We start from the raw sequence: 22,259 nt of genomic DNA, 5'->3' as shown, positions 1-22,259 counted from the left end.
TAGGGTATCCCTCAGTTTCCTGAGCCTTTGGTGTCCCAAACGGGTGCCCCCGGCCAACTCTATCCTGCAGGCGTATTCCGTTTGGCACTCACGATGTTGCACCGCTTGTGAAACATTTGACAACATTGGAAAGTTGGCTTTTGATGAGCTGGCTATATTCCCTCTGTGGCATCCACCGGCTGGAGCCCAGTGATCCCTGCGGCCTCTGGACTTGCAGGTGTGCATTCCCCAGCTCACCAGCGTCCCTGTGCCGCTCACGTCTGTGGTGCTGCAAGCATCTGAGTCTGTGACACCTAATTATTCATACTTTTGTGAACTCCTTAAGGAGAGGAGACTTGCTCTCATCTTTTGTGTCTCACACAGGCCAGGATCCTGAAAGGCCCCCATGTGCTATGAATAAAATTGTGAGAATTGCCTGCTGGGGCCTGAGCTCAGATCGAGGGGAAGCTTTTTTTTTTTTTAATTTATTTTTTATTGAAATATAGTCGATTTACAATATCGCGTTAGTTTCTGGTGTACAGCACAGTGATTCAGTTATACATATGTATGCATATATATGTTATGTGTATACATATATACACATATATATATATTCCTTTTCAGATTCTTTTCCCTTATAGGTTATTACGAAATACTGAGTAGAGTTCCCTGTGCTGTACAGAAGGGCCTTGCTGGTTATCTGTTTTATATAGAGTCAGGTGTATATGTCAATCCCAACTTGAGGGGAATCTTGACCTAAGTCAGCAGGAGTAATGCTAGGCTCCACTCTGGAGTGGATGGGGTTCTCCTGTGCCTGCTGCCAGCCTCTGCCAGGAACAGGGAACTGCTGCACCAGGACTTAGGGGAGCAGGGAGTCTCCAGCCACGCTAGCCCTGAGCAGCCAGCCTCAGCAGCTACTTCCGTCCAGGCGGTAGATTGGGCACACGATAATGATGGCGGCTTGCGTCTCCTGAGTGTGTGTTATGTGCCAGTCAGCATTCAAAGCACTTTACACGTATGAGCTCGTTTATTCCGTACAACAGTCCTGTGAGACTGGTACTGTGGTGATCAGCTCCATCCTACAGATGGGGAAGCTGAGGCCCAGAAAAGCAGAAGAACTTGCTGGTAGTCACATGACTACCAGGCAATCTGGTGCCCACCACCTGGTTCCGCCTTTCAATAGAGAGTAACTGTGGTCACTGGCAAGCCGGGCCCTGCCTAGAGCAGCCATCACTCTGCCCTGGCCCCGCCCTGCCAGATGGCCTAAATCTTCAAGAGAGGCCAAAAATGCACATTGTTGTGTGAAAGCTCTCAGTTTTTAGATATTATCAGCTGGTTCTGAAATTTTTAACTGCTCTATGGGCCAAACCAGCCCAGATTCAGCTGTAGGTCCTCCAGTTAGTGACCCTGTCTGTCAGGTCCCATCCCCGTCCTTTGTCCTCTGAGTCTGTGACGCCAGGAGGTCAGAGTCGTCGGCCCCCAGCCTGGCATGTAATAGGTTAAATGTAGCTTGTTAAATGTCACATGTCCCCACCATCTTCTTCAAGTAGCTTCATCACAAAGAAGGTTTTCATTGCTCTTCCTCCCAAAGGACATATGAAAGGCCATTGAGATCTCCTCTCAATAAAGCACTCAAGTTCAGGTGGAAAGAGCAGGTTTGGTTCCCAGAGCTAGGCCTCAGGATAGATGGGAATAGGCCTGTTCCCCGGCTGAAGACAGGTGAGCACATGGGGCCACGAGGTAGTAGGCGCAAGGGTCCAGTCACAAGCCCGGCTTGTGACACACACACACACACACACACACACACACACACACACACACACACGGTAAGGTCAGCAGCAGCATGGAGTTTCACCTCGATTTCTTGGAAGCTGAGGCAAAGGAGGAAACAGCCAGGACTAGAGCCCTCTTGTTGGAAAGGAGGGAGCAGGCTGGTTGTTTAGGAGTGAAAGGATTTTCCCTTGGATCTATTCCCAAAGGCACCCCTCATGCAGAGCTTTACAGAGGGATGCCAAGTAGTACAGACCTGCAAAACCTCGACCCCGTCTTCTCCACGGAGCAGACGTGTGTCTCACATAGCTCTGGGCCACACTCTTGAGGTGTGATGGCCGTTGCATCGATATGTATGTAAATACATAGGAAAAGTCTGGAAGGACACAAGCATACGTACACATGCTCCCCACCAGTGCCCACAGTGACTGCCTCTAGGGAGTGAGGAGAGAGCTAGGATGGGAGTACGAGATAGTTGGTCCATGGGGACTAATTAAGAAATAGAAGTGGGGACTCAGAGTTCCACCCAGAGCGGGTGGCCAGGCTAGCACAGCCAAGACGGAGGCCCTCTCCAGGCCTGGCTTGACCCAAAGGGAGGTGGCAGTAGGACCTCAGGGTGCCAGCCAGAGTGGCTCCCTGTGCCCCAGCTGTGTGACCTCAGAGAAGGCTGAAGCTCAGTTTCTTCATCTGTCAGATGGGCCCTAATGCCCAAGACCTTGGAGAGTTGTTCCAAAGACAGCATGGGCCAATGCATGCAGCCTTTTTTTTTTTTTAACACATGGAATCCCCAGAGAAGTGACTCCCTACCATTCCCCACCGGGGATCCCATCCTGGTGATGCCTGGACCAAATCCACCCACAGATACGGCTTGTTTGGTCTGCAGGGTGTTGGAAAGTTGGCAGGTTTAAACACCATCGGGTAGGGGGCATGAACCTCTCAGCTCCCCACACCCCCCGCCACTCCCTGCGGTTTCCACCCTAACCCTCTTCTCTCTCCTACCTGCCTGATGCTAGGGGCATGAGAGGTCACACCCCTGCCCCAGCCTGCTCCCCTCTCTCTGTCCCCACTCAGCCAGGCTTCTTGGAGAGAGCTGAGGTCAGACGGGGCTCTAGGCCATTCGCGGATGGTCAAGGAGCCCATTGTGGAAACCAGGCATCTCCTTACGGAAGCCAGGATGCCCATGTGACGACTGTGCGGACTGAAATGTCTCCTCCCCACCCCACCGCCTCTTTCAGTGAGAGCGTGTCTGTCTCACCAGATGTTTCCACGGCGGTAATTTTGCGGGACTAGTCATTGAAAGCTGCCCAGGCTGTCCTTCTCCAATAGCTATTTCCTGATTAATTCACAGCACACACTTGCGCTGCGCCTCCGCTAAACAGAGAACACATCCGTATAAACATGTAAAAGAGGGCTTTGAGAACCGACTTTTCTGACAGGCAGCAAATAGTAGCCTGCCATCCTGCAATTGGACGTTTGAAGCTGGGTTCCTGTGGTGTAACACGGGCTTGACGTTTCTCATCCTAAATTGCTACGGAAACCCTCGTAGCGATAACTTAGTGAACTAGGAAGTTAGTTGGAGCTGCGTTGCCTGGATTTCAGGAGGGCTAAGGCAGGGGGAAATAAGTATAGATGGACACCTCCGGGATCTCAGATCTTGTATCCCAAGAGCAGATCGGAAGCCAAAGCAAGATGGAAAACGGTCTGGGGTTGAAACCAACAGGCTACCATTTTTCTGATCAGGTTTCTTCTCTGATGATTGTTAGAGAGCAGTGTTCCCGGGGAGAAAAATACCTGTGTTTATTCACTTATAATTCCGAAGGGATTACTGAGCAGCAGCTGTGTGCCAGGCCCTTGCTGGGCCCTTGGACGAGATTAGTAGCCTCTCTGCTGTCTTGGAGCTTAACTCTGAGTGGGGGAGACAATAAATAAGTTAGAAAGCTGATGAACAAGACCATTTCAGAGACCAGGAGGAAAGAAAACAGGGCCATGGGCTAGAGAGGTGACTGGATGGGCGGGGGCTGCTCTAGGGAGAGCAGCCACATCTCTCTGAAGACAAGAAGGGGCCAGCCTTGCAGGTTTCCAGGCAGGTGCCCAGGTCCCAAGGTGGGCAGGAGCTCCCTGGGATCACAGAGCAGCAAGCAGAGCGGTGTGTTGGAAGCAGAAGGGGAGGGGAGAGAGAGGTCGTCACAGGACCAGATCACGCAGGCCACACTGACCGCTGAAGGGAGCTGGAATTTATTCTCCGCGTAGTAGGAAATCATTGGGTGTTTGTTTTTTGTTTTTGTTTTTTTTGTGTGGTACGCGGGCCCCTCACTGTTGTGGCCTCTCCCATTGTGGAGCACAGACTCCGATGTGCAGGCCCAGCGGCCATGGCTCACGGGCCCAACTGCTCCGCGGCACGTGGGATCTTCCCGGACTAGGGATCGAACCCGTGTCCCCTGCATTGGCAGGCGGACTCTCAACCACTGCGCCACCAGTGGGAAGCCCCATTGGGTGGTTTTAAGCAGGGGCCTGCCGTGATCTGATTTAAGTTGTTTTGGTTTGGTGTGTTTTTTTCCGGCAGCGCCGTGCGGCTTGTGGGATCCCAGTTCCCTGAGCAGGGATTGAACCCGGGCCCCCTGCTGTGGAAGTACAGAGTCCTAACCACTGGACCGCCAGGGAATTCCCTGATTTAAGGTGTTTTTTAAGAAAGACTGGCTGCTGGAAATGAAGTGTGTGTGCCGGAGTGGGGTGGGGGTGGGTGGGTGACGGTGCAGAGTGGATACACAGAGAGCACTTAGGAGGATACGGTTGTTGTCTCCAGGAGAGATGACTGGGACCCGGGCTAGGAGGCGGCCACCATTCAGGGAGAAGAGGTCAGATTCCGGAGGGGTTTTGGAGGTAGAGCCACAGGGCCTCTGATGGATTGGATGTGTGAGTGAGACAGCAAGAAGACTCAAGGACTCCCAGGTTTGGGGCAGCTGGTTGAACGGCGGAACCACTTTTGAGATGAAAGATGACAAGGTTTGGGAAGAGTGGATTGATCATTCTGTTTGGGGCCTGTTAAGGTTGAGACGCCTGTTAGATATCCAAGAAGAGAGGTCACATGGTCACTGTGGGCTGGATGGAGAGGTCAGGATTGGAGATTAAAATAGTCAGGAATCCAGTGTTAATTGGCATTATTCACAATAGCCAAGACATGGAAGCAACCTAAATGTCTACTGACAAACGAATGGATAAAGAAGATGTGGTATATATACACAGTGGAATACTACTCAGCCATAAAAAAGGACAAAAATAATTCCATTTGCAGCAACATGGATGGACCTAGAGATTATCATTCTAAGTGAAGTAAATCAGACAGAGAAAGACAAATATCACTTATATGTGGAATCTAAAAAATGATACAAATGAACTTATTCACAAAATAGAAACAGACTCACAGACATAGAAAACGAACTTATGGTTACCAAAGGGGAAAGGGGGTGGGGAAGGATAAATTAGGAGTTGGGAATTAGCAGATACAAACTACTATATATAAAATAGATAAACAACAAAGACCTACTATATAGCACAAAGAACTATATTCAGTATCTTGCAGTAAAACATAATGGAAGGGACTTCCCTGGTGACGCAGTGGTTAAGAATCCGCCTGCCAATGCAGGGGACACGGGTTCGATCCCTAGTCCGGGAAGATCCCACATGCCATGGAGCAGCTAAGCCCGTGAGCCACAACTGCTGAGCCTGCGCTCTAGAGACTGTGAGCCACAACTACTCAACCCACATGCCACAACTACTGAAGCCCGCGCACCTAGAGCCCGTGCTCCGCAACAAAGAGAAGCCACCGCAATGAGAGGCCCGCACACCGCAACGAAGAGTAACCCCCGCTCGCCACAGCTAGGGAAAGCCCACGCACAGCAACAAAGACCCAATGCAGCCAAAAGTATAAATAAATAAATAAAATTTATTTTTAAAAAAAACATAATGGAAAAGAATATGGAAAAGAATATATATATACACACACATATAAAACGGAATCACTTTGCTGTACATCTGAAACTGAAACAACATAGTAAATCACCTATACTTCAATAATAAAATTAAATTAAATAGGAATCACCAATGAGAGAACGATAGTTAGGGCCCTGGGCCTGAGTGGGACCCCCTAGTGAGAGGGTGCAGGAAAATCGGGAGGCCGGGGACCAGCGCAACCGGTCGAGGCCCAGTTGAAGAGGAGCAACAGCGGGGAGCCTGGGCTGCGGTGAGAGTGGGGGCAGGAGGACAGCCTACCTGAAAAAGGAGAACTTCCCGGTGGGTCTGATCCCCTGCTGGACCCTAAAGCTGATTGTCCAAACCAGGGCACCCCTGAGAGTGAAAAGAAGGCTCTATGAGTGATAGACCAGGGCAACAGGAATAGATCAGAATCGTCCAGGCAACAGGGAAGTTCTGTGACCCAGTTGCTGGCACCCTTGGCAGGGTGGGTTCGTGTAGAGGAGGAGGCAGAGGCCAGCGGGCAGGAGGTGCAGCTGTGACTGTGACTCTTAGAGTTTGCTGTAAAGGTGGACAAACATTGTGGGGCACGCCAGCAATAAGAAGGAATAAAACTACTCATTGACACAACATGGATGAATCTCAGAGTTATTATGCTGAGTGAAAGAAGCCAGGCCCCAAAGAGTTCATAGTGTGTGATGCCTTTTATAGAAAAATTCTAGAAAAGGCAGAGTAATCTATAGTGACAGAAGGCTGATGGGTGGTTGGCTCGGGGTGGGGGAAGAAGATAGGGTGGCAGGGATTACATAGGAGTACGAGGAACCCTTGTGGGTGATGGGTGTGTTCATTACCTTGATCATGGGTGGATATGTGTTAAAACTTATCAGGTAGTGTGCTTTATTTTTTTTTATTGAAGTATAGTTGATTTACAATGTTGTGTTAGTTTCAGGTGTATAGCACAGTGATTCAGTTATATATAGTTATATATATATATGTGTGTGTGTGTGTGTATATATATATATATATATATATATATGTATATCCTTTGCAGATTCTTTTCACTTGGAGGTTATCACAAAATATTGAATATAGTTCCCTGTGCTATAAGTACATCCTTGTTGGTTATCTATTTTATACTTAGGAGTGTGTATCTGCTAATCCCAAACTCCTAATTTATCCCTCCCTTTCCCCTTTGGTAACCATAAATTTATTTTCTATGAATGTGGGTCTATTTCTGTTTTGTAAATAAGTTCATTTGTATCTTTTTTTTTTTTTTTTTTTTTTTTTGCGGTACGCGGGCTTCTCACTCTTGTGGCCTCTCCCGTCGTGGAGCACAGGCTCTGCACGCACTGGCTTAGTGGCCATGGCTCACAGGCCCAACCGCTCCGCGGCATGTGGGATCTTCCCAGACCGGGGCACGAACCCGTGTCCCCTGCATCGGCAGGCGGACTCTCAACCACTGCGCCACCAGGGAAGCCCTGCATCTTTTTTTTAGATTCCACATATAAGCAATATCACATGATATTTGTCTTTCTCTGTCTTACTTGACTTAGTATGATCATCTCTGGGTCCGTCCATGTTGCTGCAAATGGCATTATTTCATGTTTTTTTTATGGCTGAGTAATATCCATTGTGTGTGTGTGTATGTGTGTATATATATATATATATATATATATATATATACCACATCTTCTTTATCCATTAAGTTGTATGCTTTAAACATGTACAGTTTACTGTATGAGGTATGTATTATATTCCTCGAGAAAGCTGTTTATTAAAAATGTTTTTGTGGGCTTCCCTGGTGGCGCAGTGGTTGGGAGTCCGCCTGCCGATGCAGGGGACACAGGTTCGTGCCCCGGTCCGGGAAGATCCCACGTGCCGCGGAGCGGCTGGGCCCGTGAGCCATGGCCGCTGAGCCTGCGCATGCGGAGCCTGTGCTCCGCAACGGGAGAGGCCACAACAGTGAGAGGCCCGCGTACTGCAAAAAAAAAAAACAAAAAACTGTTTTTGTGTAAAGAGGTATGGCCAAATAAGGCAGTAGCAGGAGGAGGTGTTATTTGCTGTTTTTTTCTTTTCTTTTTTTCCCTTTTTTTTTTTTTTTTTTTGGCTGCATTGGGTCTTCTTTGCTGTGCGCGGGCTTTCTCTAGTTGCAGCAAGCGGAGGCTACTCTTCATTGTGGTGCGAGGGCTTCTCATTGCAGTGGCTTCTCTTGTTACGGAGCATAGGCTCTAGGCGCACAGGCTTCAGTAGTTGTGGCATGCGGGCTCAGTAGTTGTGGTACACGGGCTTAGTTGCTCCGCGGCATGTGGGATCTTCCCGGACCAGGGCTCGAACCCGTGTCCCCTGCATTGGCAGGCAGATTCTTAACCACTGCGCCACCAGGGAAGCCCCTTAATTTTAAGTATGACCCAAGAAGCGTTGAACACCTGCCTCATACGGGACACATGTGCTGGGAGAGGAGGAGACAGAAGGCTAGCAGGGACCCTTTTGTGAAGGTTACTGTATGTCATGCTGAGGGGTTCGGAATTCATCTCACGGGTTCACACAAGTGCAGCGCCCACACCGCATCCTCTGGGCTCCCCTCCACTTGTGGCCACAGCTGCGTTGGGACAGTCCCGGGCGTGCTGACTGGGCACCACTTCCAGCGCTTCCAGGCTCTGAGCCTTTCTGCTTGGGTCCTTTTGCCGAAGCTTCTAGAGGGCCTAGCCTGTGGTCATGGCGGGGAGTCAGTTTCCCCAGGGGCAGCCATCAGCAGCAGGGAAGGGAGTCAGTGGATAAACACCCAGCCTCCCGCCTTTGGAGGGACACTTCTGAGATGCGTTCTGCCGGTCCCTCACAGTGTCCCAGCTGGATGGAGCCCCAGTTCCCCACAGCAGTGACCAGCCCCAAAACCTTTTTGGGTTTTCACCTGCCCTACCTGACTCTCCCTCTTAGGAGCACCTGCTGATAAGCTACCTGCACTCAAATCCTTGTCTCAGGCTCTGCCCTCAGGGCCCCCAAAATATGGAACCTAGGGCATCTGCATTTTATATGCCTGTCAAGCTTTTCTGATGCAGGAGGCCCAGGAACCATACTTTAAAGAACCCTGCTATAGGCAGTGAAAAAAAACATGAAGAATTTCACAAAGGGATGTGACTGGGCCAGATCTGCTCTTGTAGAAAACTAAGGCGGGTGGCGATGTGAAGCTGAGGTCGCAGGAGCAAGAGACAGGAAGCAGGGAGACCAATTAGCAGGCTATTACATGTGTCCCAGCAGGAGGTAATGATGATGAAGATGGTGATGGAGGCCGCCTCTTTGTGAAAGTCCTTTGATTTATAACATATGTAACCCTTTGCACCGAAATGAAAAGGAGTCTGATTTAACAGCCCCAGTGCTGTAGTCTCAGAAAGCTCACGTTTCCAGCGTCCCACATTTGTCTTTTTCACGTGCTCCTTTCAAAATCTGATACATCAGTCCGATGCCACGCATCTTCATTTTGTGAAATTTTGTGTTTTCAGGATCTTGACATTGGGGCCAAAAACGTGAAGCTGTATGTCAACAAAAAACTCATCTTTGATGGCAACTTAGACAAAGGAGGTGACGAGGCCCCACAGAGCATCCTGGTGGGCCTGCAAAATGAGAGAATGGAAAATAGCGTTGCTGCCCACTCAGAAGAAAGCAAAGGTGCCCGCAAGAGGAACAGCACCGACGGGGACAAGCAGCTCGGTGCCAGTTACTCGCAGCCAGCTGGAGCAGCAGAGGATGTGAAGGCTTCTTCACAAGGACATTTATTTGGTGGAAGGACGAATTCTCCTGACTGCATGAAAGACAATTTGTCCAAGTTAGAGGAAGAGTGCAGCTTTTTAGCCGCACCATCCTCGCCGGGTGGCATGCCCAGTGTCCCTCCCCACTCCTCCCCCGCGGAATGCCCTCCTCCTCTTGACCAGGAGCTCTCGCTGATCCAACAGCTGGAAAACCTTATGGGCAGAAAAGTCTCTGAGCCTCCAGGGAAAACCCCATCCTGGTTACAATCTTCTCCCGCAGGGAAAGGCAGGAAGCAGGGAGGCCTGAAGTCAAAACCCCTCTGGCTGAGTCCGGAGAAGCCGCTGGACTGGAGAGGCAGGCTTCCGTCAGAGGATATCATCCGTGAGGGGCCTGGAGAGACCGAGGCTGGAGATAAAGGCCCCAGGCGTGAGCAAGGGCGGACAAGCAGCTGGAATGTCATCGCCAGCGAGAGAGCTCAGAGAGCGACCCCCAGAGTCTGCGGTGATGACTTCGACACCTTTGACCAACCCTCCCACAGGGAGCACCCTGCTAGTGGGAGGAGGGGCCTGAGGAAGGACGCCCTCAGCAACAGTCACAGTGATGGCCAGCCAGACAGCAGAGGTAAGCTGGGGAAGCAGTCTGACTCGGGGCCATCCCACCTGAGCCAGGGCCACTGATTGGCATGAAGCCATTTTGCTCCCTGGACCTCAGTTTCCTCATCTGCAAAGCAAGTGGGTTCTTCTCAACTAAGGGTCACAAATTCCCTGTCTCAGGGGCCACAGGGGTGGCAGCAGTGAGTGATATGGGCAAGGCACACTTTGCATGTTAAACTCATAGATATATTTGTCATTACCTCCAAGATACGTTCCTTTGTCCATTTTTCTTGCAAAACATGGCTTTTCCAATCTAGACTGCTATCCTACCTCTGATAGAGACGTTGGTCTCTAAGAACTTCACTTCTTTGTAACCGTACCATTAGAAAAATAATACAAAATAAGTGTGATGAAAAATAGCAATCAATTCTTGCCTGGGGGTTGGAAGGACTATAGGGAATGGTGGGGACTATGGTATTCAGGAATACAAGACCAGTATATGCCAGATCTCCCTTTTCCTTTTATCAAGAGAAATCAAAATTGTAGAATATTCTTGTTTTTCAACATTGGCAACTGATGGAGATTATTTTTAAACCACTGTGTGGGTCAAAAAATATATATATACATCTGCTAGCAGGATTCACCTGCTCTGTGAACTTTGCAGTAGATTATCTCTAAGAGATCTGAAAGGAGGTGCCAACGGCTGGGTTTCTGAATATTTGCCCTCAGATTTGGCTACGGGATGGAGTGTAGCATAGCAACAAGGAGGCAAACCATTTGAATTCAAGCTCTGCTACTTACAGGTCTGGGACCTCTAGACTGGGTCCTATAGAGCTGGGCATTTCCACTTTCTGAGCCTCAGCATCTTCATCTGTGAAATGGGAATGAACCCCCACTCCCCACAGTGTTGTGAAAAATGAATGAGTTGATAGCTTCAAAATATTGACCAGAGCCTGGCATGTGGAAAGTGCTCCAGAAGTGGTGGCCTCGATTTCAACACTAGCATCTACATCCTTTATTGTCCACAGAGCTCCTGGACCTACCAAGGCAAGGCTCACCTCTAGATCCTCTGAGTTTATCCCCACCCCCTACCACACAGGAGCAGAAGCCCTAGAGTCAAACTGACTGGGCATGTATCCTTGTTCCCCACTGCCAACCCCCACTGTGGGCAAGTTCTGAAATCCCCCTGAGCCTCAGTTTCCTCGTTTATAAGGACACCAGTAATATCCAACTCACGAGGGGCCGGGAGGATCAAATGAGATCCTACGTGTGCAGCGTTGGCACTGTGCCTGGGACATAAGCGCACCCAACAGATGTTAGCTACTGCTCTTTATTATTATTATTGTTGCTGTTACCACCATCATCACCGTCATCCCCATTCTGTGACTCTGCCTCTTGGTGTATCTGTATGTGAAGCCACTGTATATATTTTCAGTGAATTACATTAGCATCTGCACTATGACTGTCTACTGGACAGACCCCAAAGGCCTGCATTTAGCCAGAGTTTACACATAGAAATGAGAAGCGTTTGTGGCCTCTTTCAGACCCTTGACGTTACTTAGGGCAGAGCAAGCCCCTCAGACTCTTTGAGTGCCTTTCCATGGTGAGTGGCTGGCTCCCTTCTCCCAGGCAGGGCTTCCCCTTCTGGCTGCCCAGCCTTACAGATTCTGCTGCCCACCCCCACCAAGACTTAACCCTGAGACTGTCTATCAGGGAGGAGAGCAGAGTGGGAGAACAGAACCGAGAAGCTCTCTGGGGGCAGGGACCGCGTCTTATTTGTGTTGGGGTCCCCAGGACCCAGGTGCCTGACTCATGGTGGGTCTTCTGCAGTGTGGGAGAAATGATGGAAAGAAGGAACTGCAATGGCTAGATGCATGGCATGTTTGCTGTAAGCCAGGCTGTCATTTGGGCACGTTACTCCAACGGGTTCACTGAATCCTCATACCAGCCCCATTTTACAGATAAAGAAAATGTGAGGTAAGAAAGCAGGGTGAGATGGGAGGTTCGAGATGGTGGCATAGGAAGATCCTGAACTCAGCTCCTCGCATGGACACAACAAAACTACAGCTACATGTAGACTAATTCCCTCTGAAAAGGACCTGAAAACTGGATGAACAGAGTCTCCACAAGAAAGGGTAAAAGGGCAGCATCAAGGCAGGTAAGAGAGGCAGAGAGATGACCTCATCAAGGAAAAAACCACACCCCAGGTGTGACAGTCCACAGATGGGAGGGATTACACAGGTACAGTTACTTTCCCTGGGAATTGAGGGATTTGAGCTTCACGTCAGGCACCCCAGTCCTTAGATCCTGCACAAGAGAGATGAGGCCCCAAAACATCTCGTTTTGAAAACCAATGGGGAATACACTCAAGACTATAGAACTGCAGAGAATGGAAAGCTAGCTTTTAAAGGGCACACTCACACTCACTCCACCTGAAAACCAGCACAAAAACACCAGACTGAAAAGTGCATGGACCATAGGTGAATGGGACCCACCTACTAATCTTGAAGCATCTGCTGGAGAGGCAGGAACGAGTTGGGATGCTCCCTGGGGACTGAGAAACTGAAGGGAGCCATTTTTCCAGTCTCAGGCTACCTTGCTGATTCCAGTGCTGGTGGGTGCCATTTTGGAATTCTCCCTCTAGTCTGTTAGCACCAGTCGGCACACCCCACTTAGAGCCCCACCCACCCCTGCACCTCAGCCAGGCCTCACAGCTGACTATGTGATAACCCTGCCCACTAGAACCCATCAGCCATTGTGGCCAGCATTGCAGTCTTTCCAGGGGCCAGCCCTGCCCACCAATGCATGGCAGCAGCATCCACGACCCTGCCACAACAAGAGGGTGCGCGCAACCCATAAGCGGACACTGCTTGAGGACCCGGCTCTGGTGGCCAGGCACGACTGCATTTCTGAGCCCCACAGGACATGTCCTACATAAGGCCACTCCTTCAAGACCAGGAGAGGTAGCTGCTTTACTTAATATATAGCAACAAACACAGAAAATTAGGCAAAATGAGGAAACAGAGGAATATATTCCTACCAAAAGAACAAGACAGAACCACAGTAAAAGAACTAAACAAAACAGAGATAATCAATCTACCTGATAAAAAGCTCAAAATAATGGTCAAATGCTGCTCATAGAACTTGGGAGAAGAATGGACAAACATGGCGAGAACAACAAAGAGATAGAAAATATAAGAAAGTATCACACAAATTATAACTGAACTGAGAAATACACTAGAGGGGTTCAGCAGCAGATTGGATGAGGTAGAAAAACAAATCAGCAAGCTGGAAGGCAAAGCAATGGAACTCACCCAGACAGAGCAGCATAATGAAAAAGGAATTTTAGAAAAATAAAGATATTTTAAGGGATCTTTGGAATATCAAGCAGAATAACATTCATATTATAGGCTCCCAGAAGAAGAGAGAAAGGGCAAGAAAAATTATTTGAAGGAATAGTGGCTGAAAATTTCCCTGGGGAAGGAAATAGACATCCAGGAAGCCCAGAGAGTTCTGAATAAGATGAACCCAAAGAGACACCCACCAAGACACACTATAATTAAAATGGTAAAAGTTAAGGATAAAAAGAGAATCCTAAAAGCAGCAAGAGAAAAGCAACTTGTGACATACAAGGAAATCCCTTTAAGGCCATCAGCAGATTTTTTTTCAGCATAAACTTTACAGGCCAGAAGGGAATGGCATGACATATTCCAAATACTGAAAGAAGAAAACTTCCAGTGAGAATTCTCTGCCCAGCGAGTTTATCATTCAGAATTGAAGGAGAGATTAAGAGTTTCCCAGGTAAGCAAAAGCTGAAGGAATTTATCACCACTAAACTGGCCCTACAAGAAATGTTAAAGAAGTGACTCTTTTAAACTGAAAATAAATGACACTAATTAATAATATGAAAACATACAAATGTAAAAATCTTAATGACAAAGGTAAATATATAATAAAAGTAGTGGATCAATTAGTTATAAAGCACAACTTCCCTGGTGGTGCAGTGGTTAAGAATCTGCCTGCCAATGCAGGGGACATGGGTTCAAGCCCTGATCTGGGAAGATTCCACATGCCGTGGAGCAACTAAGTCTGTGCCCCACAACTAATGAGCCTGCATGCTAGAGCCTGCATGCCACAACTACTGAGCCTGTGCTCTAGAGCCTGTGAGCCACAACTGCTGAGCCCATGTGCCACAACTACTGAAGCCCGCATGCTCTAGGGCCCATGCTCTGCAACAAAGAGAAACCACCACAATGGGAAGCCCATGCACCGCAACAAAGAGTAGCCCCCTCTCGCCACAACTAGAGAAAGCCTGCGTGCAGCAACAAAGAACCAACACAGCCAAAAATAAATAGATAGATAGATAGATAAATAAATTTATTTATTTAAAAAAATCAATTATAAAGCAAGCTTGAAGGTTAAAAGGCAAAAATGTTAAAATTAACTAAAATTACAATAGTTTGTTAAGGGATGCATAAAATAAAAAGATATAGTACTTGTCATCAAAGTATAAAATGTGTGGAGGGGGAGTAGAAAGACAAAGCTTTGGACTGTGTTCAAATTTAAGTTGCTACCAACTTAAAGCAGACTGCAGCTTACCTAGGATGGCATATGTGATCCTCATGGTAACCACAAGGAAAAAACTCACGGTAAATACACAAAAGAAAATGAGAAAGGAATCTAAATATAGCACTAAAGAAAGCCACCAAAACATAAGGGAAATGAGAAAAGAAAGGAACAGAGGAGAACTACAGAAACAACTAGAAAACAATTCACAAAATGGCAGTAATTACATACTTACCAATAATTACTTTAAATGGGCTAAATTCACCAATCAAAAGACAGAGAGTGGATTAATGGATTAAAAGAAAAAAACACTCATCTATATCTGCCTACAAGAAGCTCATTTCAGAAGTAAGGACACACGCTGACTGAAAGTGAAGGGATAGAAAAAGATATTCCATGCAAGTGAAATGAAAAGAAAGCTGGAGTAGCTATTCTTATATCAGACAAAATAGACTTTAAAACAAGACTATAATAAAAGACAAAGAAAGGCATTACATAATGATAAAGGAGTCGATGCAACAAGAAGTTATAACATTTATAAATGTATATGCACCCAACATAGGAGCACCAAAATATATAAAGCAAATATTGATGGACTTAAGAGAAATTGAAAGCAATACAGTAATAGTAGGGGACTTTAACACCCTGCTTACCTCAATGGATAAATCATCCAGACAGAAAATTGATAAGGAAACATCAGACTTAAGCAACACATTATAGCAGATTGGATTAACAGATATATACCAAATATTCCATCCAAAAGCAGCAGAACATACATTCTTCTCAAGTGCACATGGAACATTCTCCAGGATAGATCACATGTTAAGTCACAAAACAAGTCTCAATAAATTCAAGAAGTTTTAAATCACATCAAGAATCTTCTCCAACTACAGTGGTATGAAACTAGAAATCAATCACAAGAAAAAAAATGGGGAAAACCACAAAAACATGAAGATTAAACAACATACTACAAAACAACTGGAGGGTGGGCGGCATTGAAGAAATCAAGGGGAAACAAAAAGTACCTGGAGACAAATGAAAACAGAAATACAACATACCAAAATCTGTGGGATACAGCAAAAGTGGTTCTGGGAGGGAAGTTCATAGCAATACAGACCTACCTCAACAAATAAGAAAAATTCCCAATAAACAATCTAACTTAACACCTAAAGGAACTAGAAAAAGAAGAACAAATAAAGCCCAGAATCAGTAGATGAAGGAAATAATAAAGATCAGAGCAGAAATAAATGAAGTAGAGACTAAAATAAAATAGAAAAAAATCAATGAAACTAAGAGCTGATTCTTTGAAAAGATAAATGTAGTTGACAAACCTTTAGCTAGACTAACCAAGAGAAAAAGAGAGAGGGCTCAAATAAATAAAATCAGAAATAAAAGAGAAGTTACAACTAATACCACACAAATACAAAGGATCGTAAGAGACTACTATGAACAATTATATGCCGGTAAATTGGAAAACCTAGAAGAAATGGATAAATTCCTAGAAACAAACAATCTTCTAAGACTGAATCATGAAGAAATAGAAAATTTAAATAGACCAATTACTAGTAAGGAGATTGAAACAGTAATCAAAAATCTTCCAACAAACAAAAGCCCAGGACCAGACGGCTTCAGTGGTGAATTCTACAAAACACTCAAAGAAGATTTAATACCTAGTCTTTTCAAATGCTTCCAAAAAACCGAAGAGGAGGGAAACCTTCCAAACACATTTTATGAAGCCAGCATTACCCTGATACCAAAACTGGACAAGGACATCACCAAAAAAAAAAAAAAAGAAATCACAGGCCAATATCACTGATGAACATACATGCAGAAATTCTCAACAAAATATGAGCAGACCTAATCCAACAATACATTAAAAGTCTCATACACCATGAATAACTGGGATTTATTCCAGGGATGCAAAGATGGTTCAATATCCACAAATCAATCAACATGATACAACAAAATGAAGAATACAAATCATATGATTATCTCAATAGATTTAAAAAATGGTTTTGACAAAATTCGACATTTACTTATGATAAAAATTCTCAACATCGTTGGTATAGAGGGAACATACCTCAACATAATAAAGACCATATGTGACAAACTCACAGCTAACATCATACTCAGTGGTGAAAAGCTGAAAGTGTTTCCTCTAAGAGATCAGGAGCAAGACAAGGATGCACACTCTCACCACTTTTATTCAACATTGGAAGTCCTAGCCACAGCAATTAGGCAAGAAAAAGAAATAAAAATCATCCAAATCAGAACAGAAGAAATAAAACTCACTATTTGCAGATGACATGATACTATATATAGAAAACCGTAAAGACTCCATCAAAAAACTGTTATAACTAATAAATGAATTCAGTAAAACTGCAGGATACAAAATCAATATACAGAAATATGTGGCATTTCTATACACTAATAATGAACTGTCAGAAAGAGAAGTAAAGAAAACAATCCCATTTACAATTGCATCAAAAAAAAACAATACCTAGGAATAAATTTAATCAAGGAGGTTAAAGACTTGTACACTGAAAGCTATAAGACACTGATGAAAGAAATTAAAGAAGACACACACACACACACACAATGAAAGATATTCCTTGCTCATGGATTGGAAGAATTAATATTGTTAAAATGTCCATACCATACTACTAAAGCAATCTGTAGATATAATGCAATCCTTATCAAAATTCCAGTGGTGTATTTCACAGAACTAGAACAAATAATTCTAAAATGTATATAGAGCCACAAAAGATCCCAAATAGCCAAAAGCATCAGCATCTTGAGAAAGAAGAACAAAGCTGGAGGTATCATGCTCCCTGATTTTAAATTATACTACATAGCTATAGTGATCAAAACAGTATGATACTGGCACAAAAAGAGACACACAGATCAATGGAATAGAATTGAGAGTCCAGAAATAAACCCATGCACATATAGACTATTAATCAATGATAAAGGAGCAAAGACATAGAATGGAGAAAGGACAGTCTCTTCAATAAATTGTGTTGGGAAAACTGGACAGCCACATGCAAAAGGATGGAACTAGACCACTATCTTACACCATACACAAAAATTAACTCAAAATGGATTAAAGACTTGAATATAAGACCTGAAACCATAAAATTCCTAGAAGAAAACATAGGCAGTAACCTTATTGACATCAGCCTTAGAAATGTTTTTGTGGATCTGACTCCAAAAGCAAGAGAAACAAAAGCATAAATAAATAAATGGGACTACATCAAACAGAAAAGGTTATGTACAGTAAAGGAAACCATCCTCAAAATGAAAAGGCAACCTACCGAATGGGAGAAGATATTCACAAATCATATATCTTTTAAGGGCTTAATATCCAAAATATATAAAGAACTCATACAACTCAACAACAAAAAACAAACAAACAGATTTAAAAGTGGGAAGAGGGTCTGAATAGACATTTTTCCAAAGAAGACATACAGATGGCTGACAAGCACAAGAAAAGATGTTCTATATCACTAATTATCAGGGGGATGCAAATCAAAACCACAAGGCAATGTCCCATCACACCTGTTAGAATGGCTACTATCAACAAGACAAGAAATAATAAATGTTGGAGAGGATGTGGAGAAAAGGGAATTCTTGTACACTGTTGGCAAGATTGTAAATTGGTGCAGCCACTATGGAAAACAGTATGGGTATTTATCTGAAGAACATGAAAACACTAATTTGAAAAGATATATGCACCGCATGTTCATTGCAGCATTATTTACAAGAGACAAGATATGGAAAAAACCTAAGTGTCCACTGATGAATGAATAAAGAAGATGTGGTATATGTATATACATATATATATATAGTATATATGTACATGGAATAATGTATGTACAATGTAATACTTCTCAGCCATAAAAAAGAATGAAATCCTGCCATTTGCAACAACATGCGTGGACCTTGAGGGTATTATGCTAAGTAAAATAAGTCAGACAGAGAAAGACAAATACCGATGACTTCACTAATATGTGGAATCTAATAAACAAAACAAACAAAATAAAACAAAGACAAATTTATAGATATGGAGAGCAGATTAGTGGCTCCCAGAGGAGAAGGCAGTTGGGGTGTGGGTGAAATGGATGAAGGAGGTCAACTGTATGGTGATGGATGGGAGCTAGATTTATGGTGGTGATCACTTTGTAGTGTATACAGATGTTGAACCACAATGCTGTACACCTGAAAGTTATATGATTAAAAAAGAGAAAAGAAAAGAAAATGTGAGGTTTAAGTAACTTTCCTTGTATCACACAGCCAATAAGTGTTAGAGCAGGATTTGAACCCAGGCAGTCCTGCTCCAGCATCCGTGCTTCGAACTACTATCCTACAGTGCCCTGTTTCCCCAGCTGTCATCAGCCACCTGCCGCAGAAGAGCTAGGCAATTCCAAACCTTCCTGGTAAACAGACCCAAAGAACCTCTGGGAGTTATGAGGTGATGGGCATTTTTCTAACTTGTCCATGTTCAGAAGACTTTGTCTCACTTTAATTTCCTTCCAGGCATTTCACTGCTCGGCTCAACACACATTAAGAACTGAGCCCCTGAGATTTCATGCTTGTTAAGCTGGTCGTGCTAAAAAGGAAAGTTGCTTAGAAATTTTAAATTACCCATTACATAGAGCCAAATCCCATAGCTATTCCCGTCAGGAAAGGTGGGGGCCAAGCCCTCCAACAGTGCTTGTAGAATGAATGACTGCCCACGATCCTCCCTGGGACTGGAATCTTGCTGTCGCCGTAATAGAGAGCCTGTAAATCCTTTTGTTAAACAAACTATCTCATTGTAATGACATCTGCATTTTGGAAGTGTCTTTATCAGGGGTCAGTTAGCTACAGGTGAATGAAATCTCATTGGCCCAGTTTGAGCAGTAAAATGGGGTGTTATTTGAGAAGCTCCTGGACCCCCAAAGGCAGGAGGCATACATGGGATTTGAAGGAGGAAGCAGAAAGCGAGTAGGCACCGAGGAAGCTTCTCCCTGACTCTCCAGGGCTGCTGGGCCCTGCCTCTGCTTCTTTGCAGGTCCACTCTTCCTCACCCCTCCTCTGTGCACATGACAGGAAATGGCTTCGCAGTCCAAAAGTGACAATTTCCCAGCTCTAGCTCCAGAATGCAATTCCAGAGTCTCAGGGCAGAAGCTGATTGGCTGGCATGGGTCAGGTGTCCACTCCTAGTCCAATCAGCTATGGCTAATGGGCTGTTCACCTCCAATAAACGTGGTTCTGTTGCATCTTACTACATGCTTTTTCACTTCCCATTTTAATAGCAATTAATGGTTACCTTACAGTGGTGCCAGTGATTTTTATAAACTGAAGTTCAGAATTTTGCAGTTCATATTAATCTCCACCAAAGAGTAGTTTTGAACCTTTAATCTCATCATCTCATACTGGTCCCTCCCAGACCATGAGGACTGCAGATTAAAGCAGTAGCTTTCTGTTATCAGTTCAGATTTGTTGGCAGGAATGTTGACAGACGGGACAAAGCACCAATCCCAGCAGTTGCCCAAGTCCCAAAGTCTAATGAGTCATGTGTGACAGAGGGAAACGTGGGCCCCAGCCTGCTGTTTCATCTGAGAGGTCCAAGGCAAAGTCTATACCTCTCTGCTTTTAAAACCCAGGGCGTACGTACATCTCGGGGAGAATAGGTCAGAAAGCAGATGCAGGATGAAAGCCAAGGCCTGCCTTTCTTGCACACCCCGGCAGAGAAAGGCAGGCTGAGTCCCTGACATGTGACGTTTGGTGCCTTCTCCTCCGTTGCCCTTGCAGACCAACCCAGCCCATTCATTTCAGCCAGTGGAAATCAAATCACAGTAAACTGAGGTCATGACAATGGATATGGGAAGTTCCTTCTGCCAGATGTTAAGCCTCATGCCTGAAAGAAAGGATGGAAGGCACTTCTGGGGTCTTGTTAATGACAGCTGAGAAGGAGGGGAGAGGACAGGAGGTTCAGGAGAACTGACAGGTGGAGGGGGAGTCCCTCGGCGTCCAGCCCTGAGCACAGGGGGTACGTGATGGTGGTGCCAACCACCCGTCCCTTTACTGGCACACGTTTATTGAGCACTTCCAGGCACCAGGTTCTGTGCCAGGCCCTGGGATGCAGCAGGGAACAGGGCAGAAAAGGCCTCTCCAAGAAGGAGGGTGTCAAGAAGAGCCAGCGAAATGGGGCTCTGGGAGAAGAGCGTTCTGGCAGAGGGCGCAGTAAGGGCAACGACTCTGAGGCAAGGAGAGACTCGTGTCCATGGAATGAAAGGCTGGCATGGCTGGAGTGGGATGCTCGTGGAGAGAAGGGTGTGAGGCTAGGCTGGAGAAGTCAGCCGGGAGTTGGGGATCCACACTCAGGGCCCTAGAGGCACGGTGAGGAGTTAGATTTTCTTTATTCTCAATGTAGTAGAGATAATGCCAATTAGAGGGGTTGATGACAAACTCCATTTTAGGTACCCGGAGTCTGAAGTGACAGAGTGGACATGTCTGGACTGTCCAAGGGGTCTTTGGAATTGGAAGATGGTACCCCAGGAAGAGAGGCCAGAAGTTGGCTGATGTCAGTGAGCAGGGCCTGCATGGGAGCCAGGAGCTGGATGAGGGCAGTGTTGGGAGAGGATGGCATGGAGCTGAGGGGTTTGGGCACCACCAGACTTAGAGTGCAAGGAGGAGTGGAAGGCGCCATGACACAGAGAGAGGAGCCGTTGGCCGGGGAAGTGGAGAACCAGGAAGGGATGATGTCTCCTAAGCTAGTGGAGGGGGGGACTGCTGAGTGGAGGAGCTTTGCCTGGGATGTCAAGCAGGGAAGGAGAACTGAGAAAAGGTGGTGTACTTGGAGTCATTGTGTACTTGGAGAAAGTCACTTCAGTGGAGGGTTGTGGGAATTATAGAACTCTTATGGATGCCGGGAACAGAAAACCACAAAGGGATGGACTTCAGGTGCGGCTGGATCCAGGGGCTCCAATGATTGTCATCAGGACTCACCATCTCTCAGCTCACGTTCCCCAGGTTAGCTTCATTCTCAGCCAGGCTCCCCACACACAGTGTAGCAAATGGCATCCAACAACCCCACCCCTCCGTCCTCCCAGCTCAGCAGTGCCAATGTAAAGAGAGCCCCCCTCTCTCCCCGTAGTTCCTTTCATGAGCCCAGCTTGGAAGGATACTGTCAGTGTTTTGCCTAATCTGCATGGACTGAAGGTGGGGAAAATCAGAATTTTGTTCCTAGGAGGAGAAGTGGAGTCTGGGTGGGCAAAACAACAACTCTGCACACAGGAGCCAAGTTTCAGGGGGTTGAGAGGGTGACGGTGGTGAGAGAGGGCAGTGGTGATGAGGATGCAGTGTGTTCGGTGAAAGGAGGGAGAAAATAGGACGGTGGTGGGAGGGAGCCCCAAGATCAGGTCAGTTTCCTTTTTCTTTCAGGTAGGAGAGATTTATGAATGTCTGCAGACAGAGAGAGGGGAAGATGCCAGTGGGGCAGGAGTGATTGAAGATTCTGGAGAGAGGAGATAATTGATGGGGCCAGGCCCCCGAGGAGAGAGGCAGAAAATGGAGTGCAGGGTGCAGCACGATATGAAAGGAGGAAAAACAGAATGTCAGTGTCATCAGTTGCTGTTTTTTCAGAATGACACC

The 22,259-nt window shown here is 46.0% G+C and overlaps 1 protein-coding gene across 1 annotated transcript in view; it reads left to right on the top strand.

Annotated features, from left to right (window-relative positions):
• Nucleotides 1-22,259, top strand: part of KATNIP (katanin interacting protein) — a 198,503-nt gene that overhangs the window by 146,617 nt on the left and 29,627 nt on the right. Inside the window, exon 15 of the mRNA XM_082670946.1 lies at nucleotides 9,216-10,083. Within this exon, the coding sequence (XP_082527072.1) occupies nucleotides 9,216-10,083 (868 nt within the window). The remainder of the gene's footprint in view (nucleotides 1-9,215; nucleotides 10,084-22,259) is intronic.

The sequence above is a fragment of the Grampus griseus genome, assembly GCF_964374135.1.
Source record: "Grampus griseus genome assembly, chromosome: 14".
NCBI lineage: Eukaryota > Metazoa > Chordata > Mammalia > Artiodactyla > Delphinidae > Grampus > Grampus griseus.
Note: the sequence above shows the minus strand (reverse complement) of the source record. Positions and strands in the feature narration are given on the sequence as shown.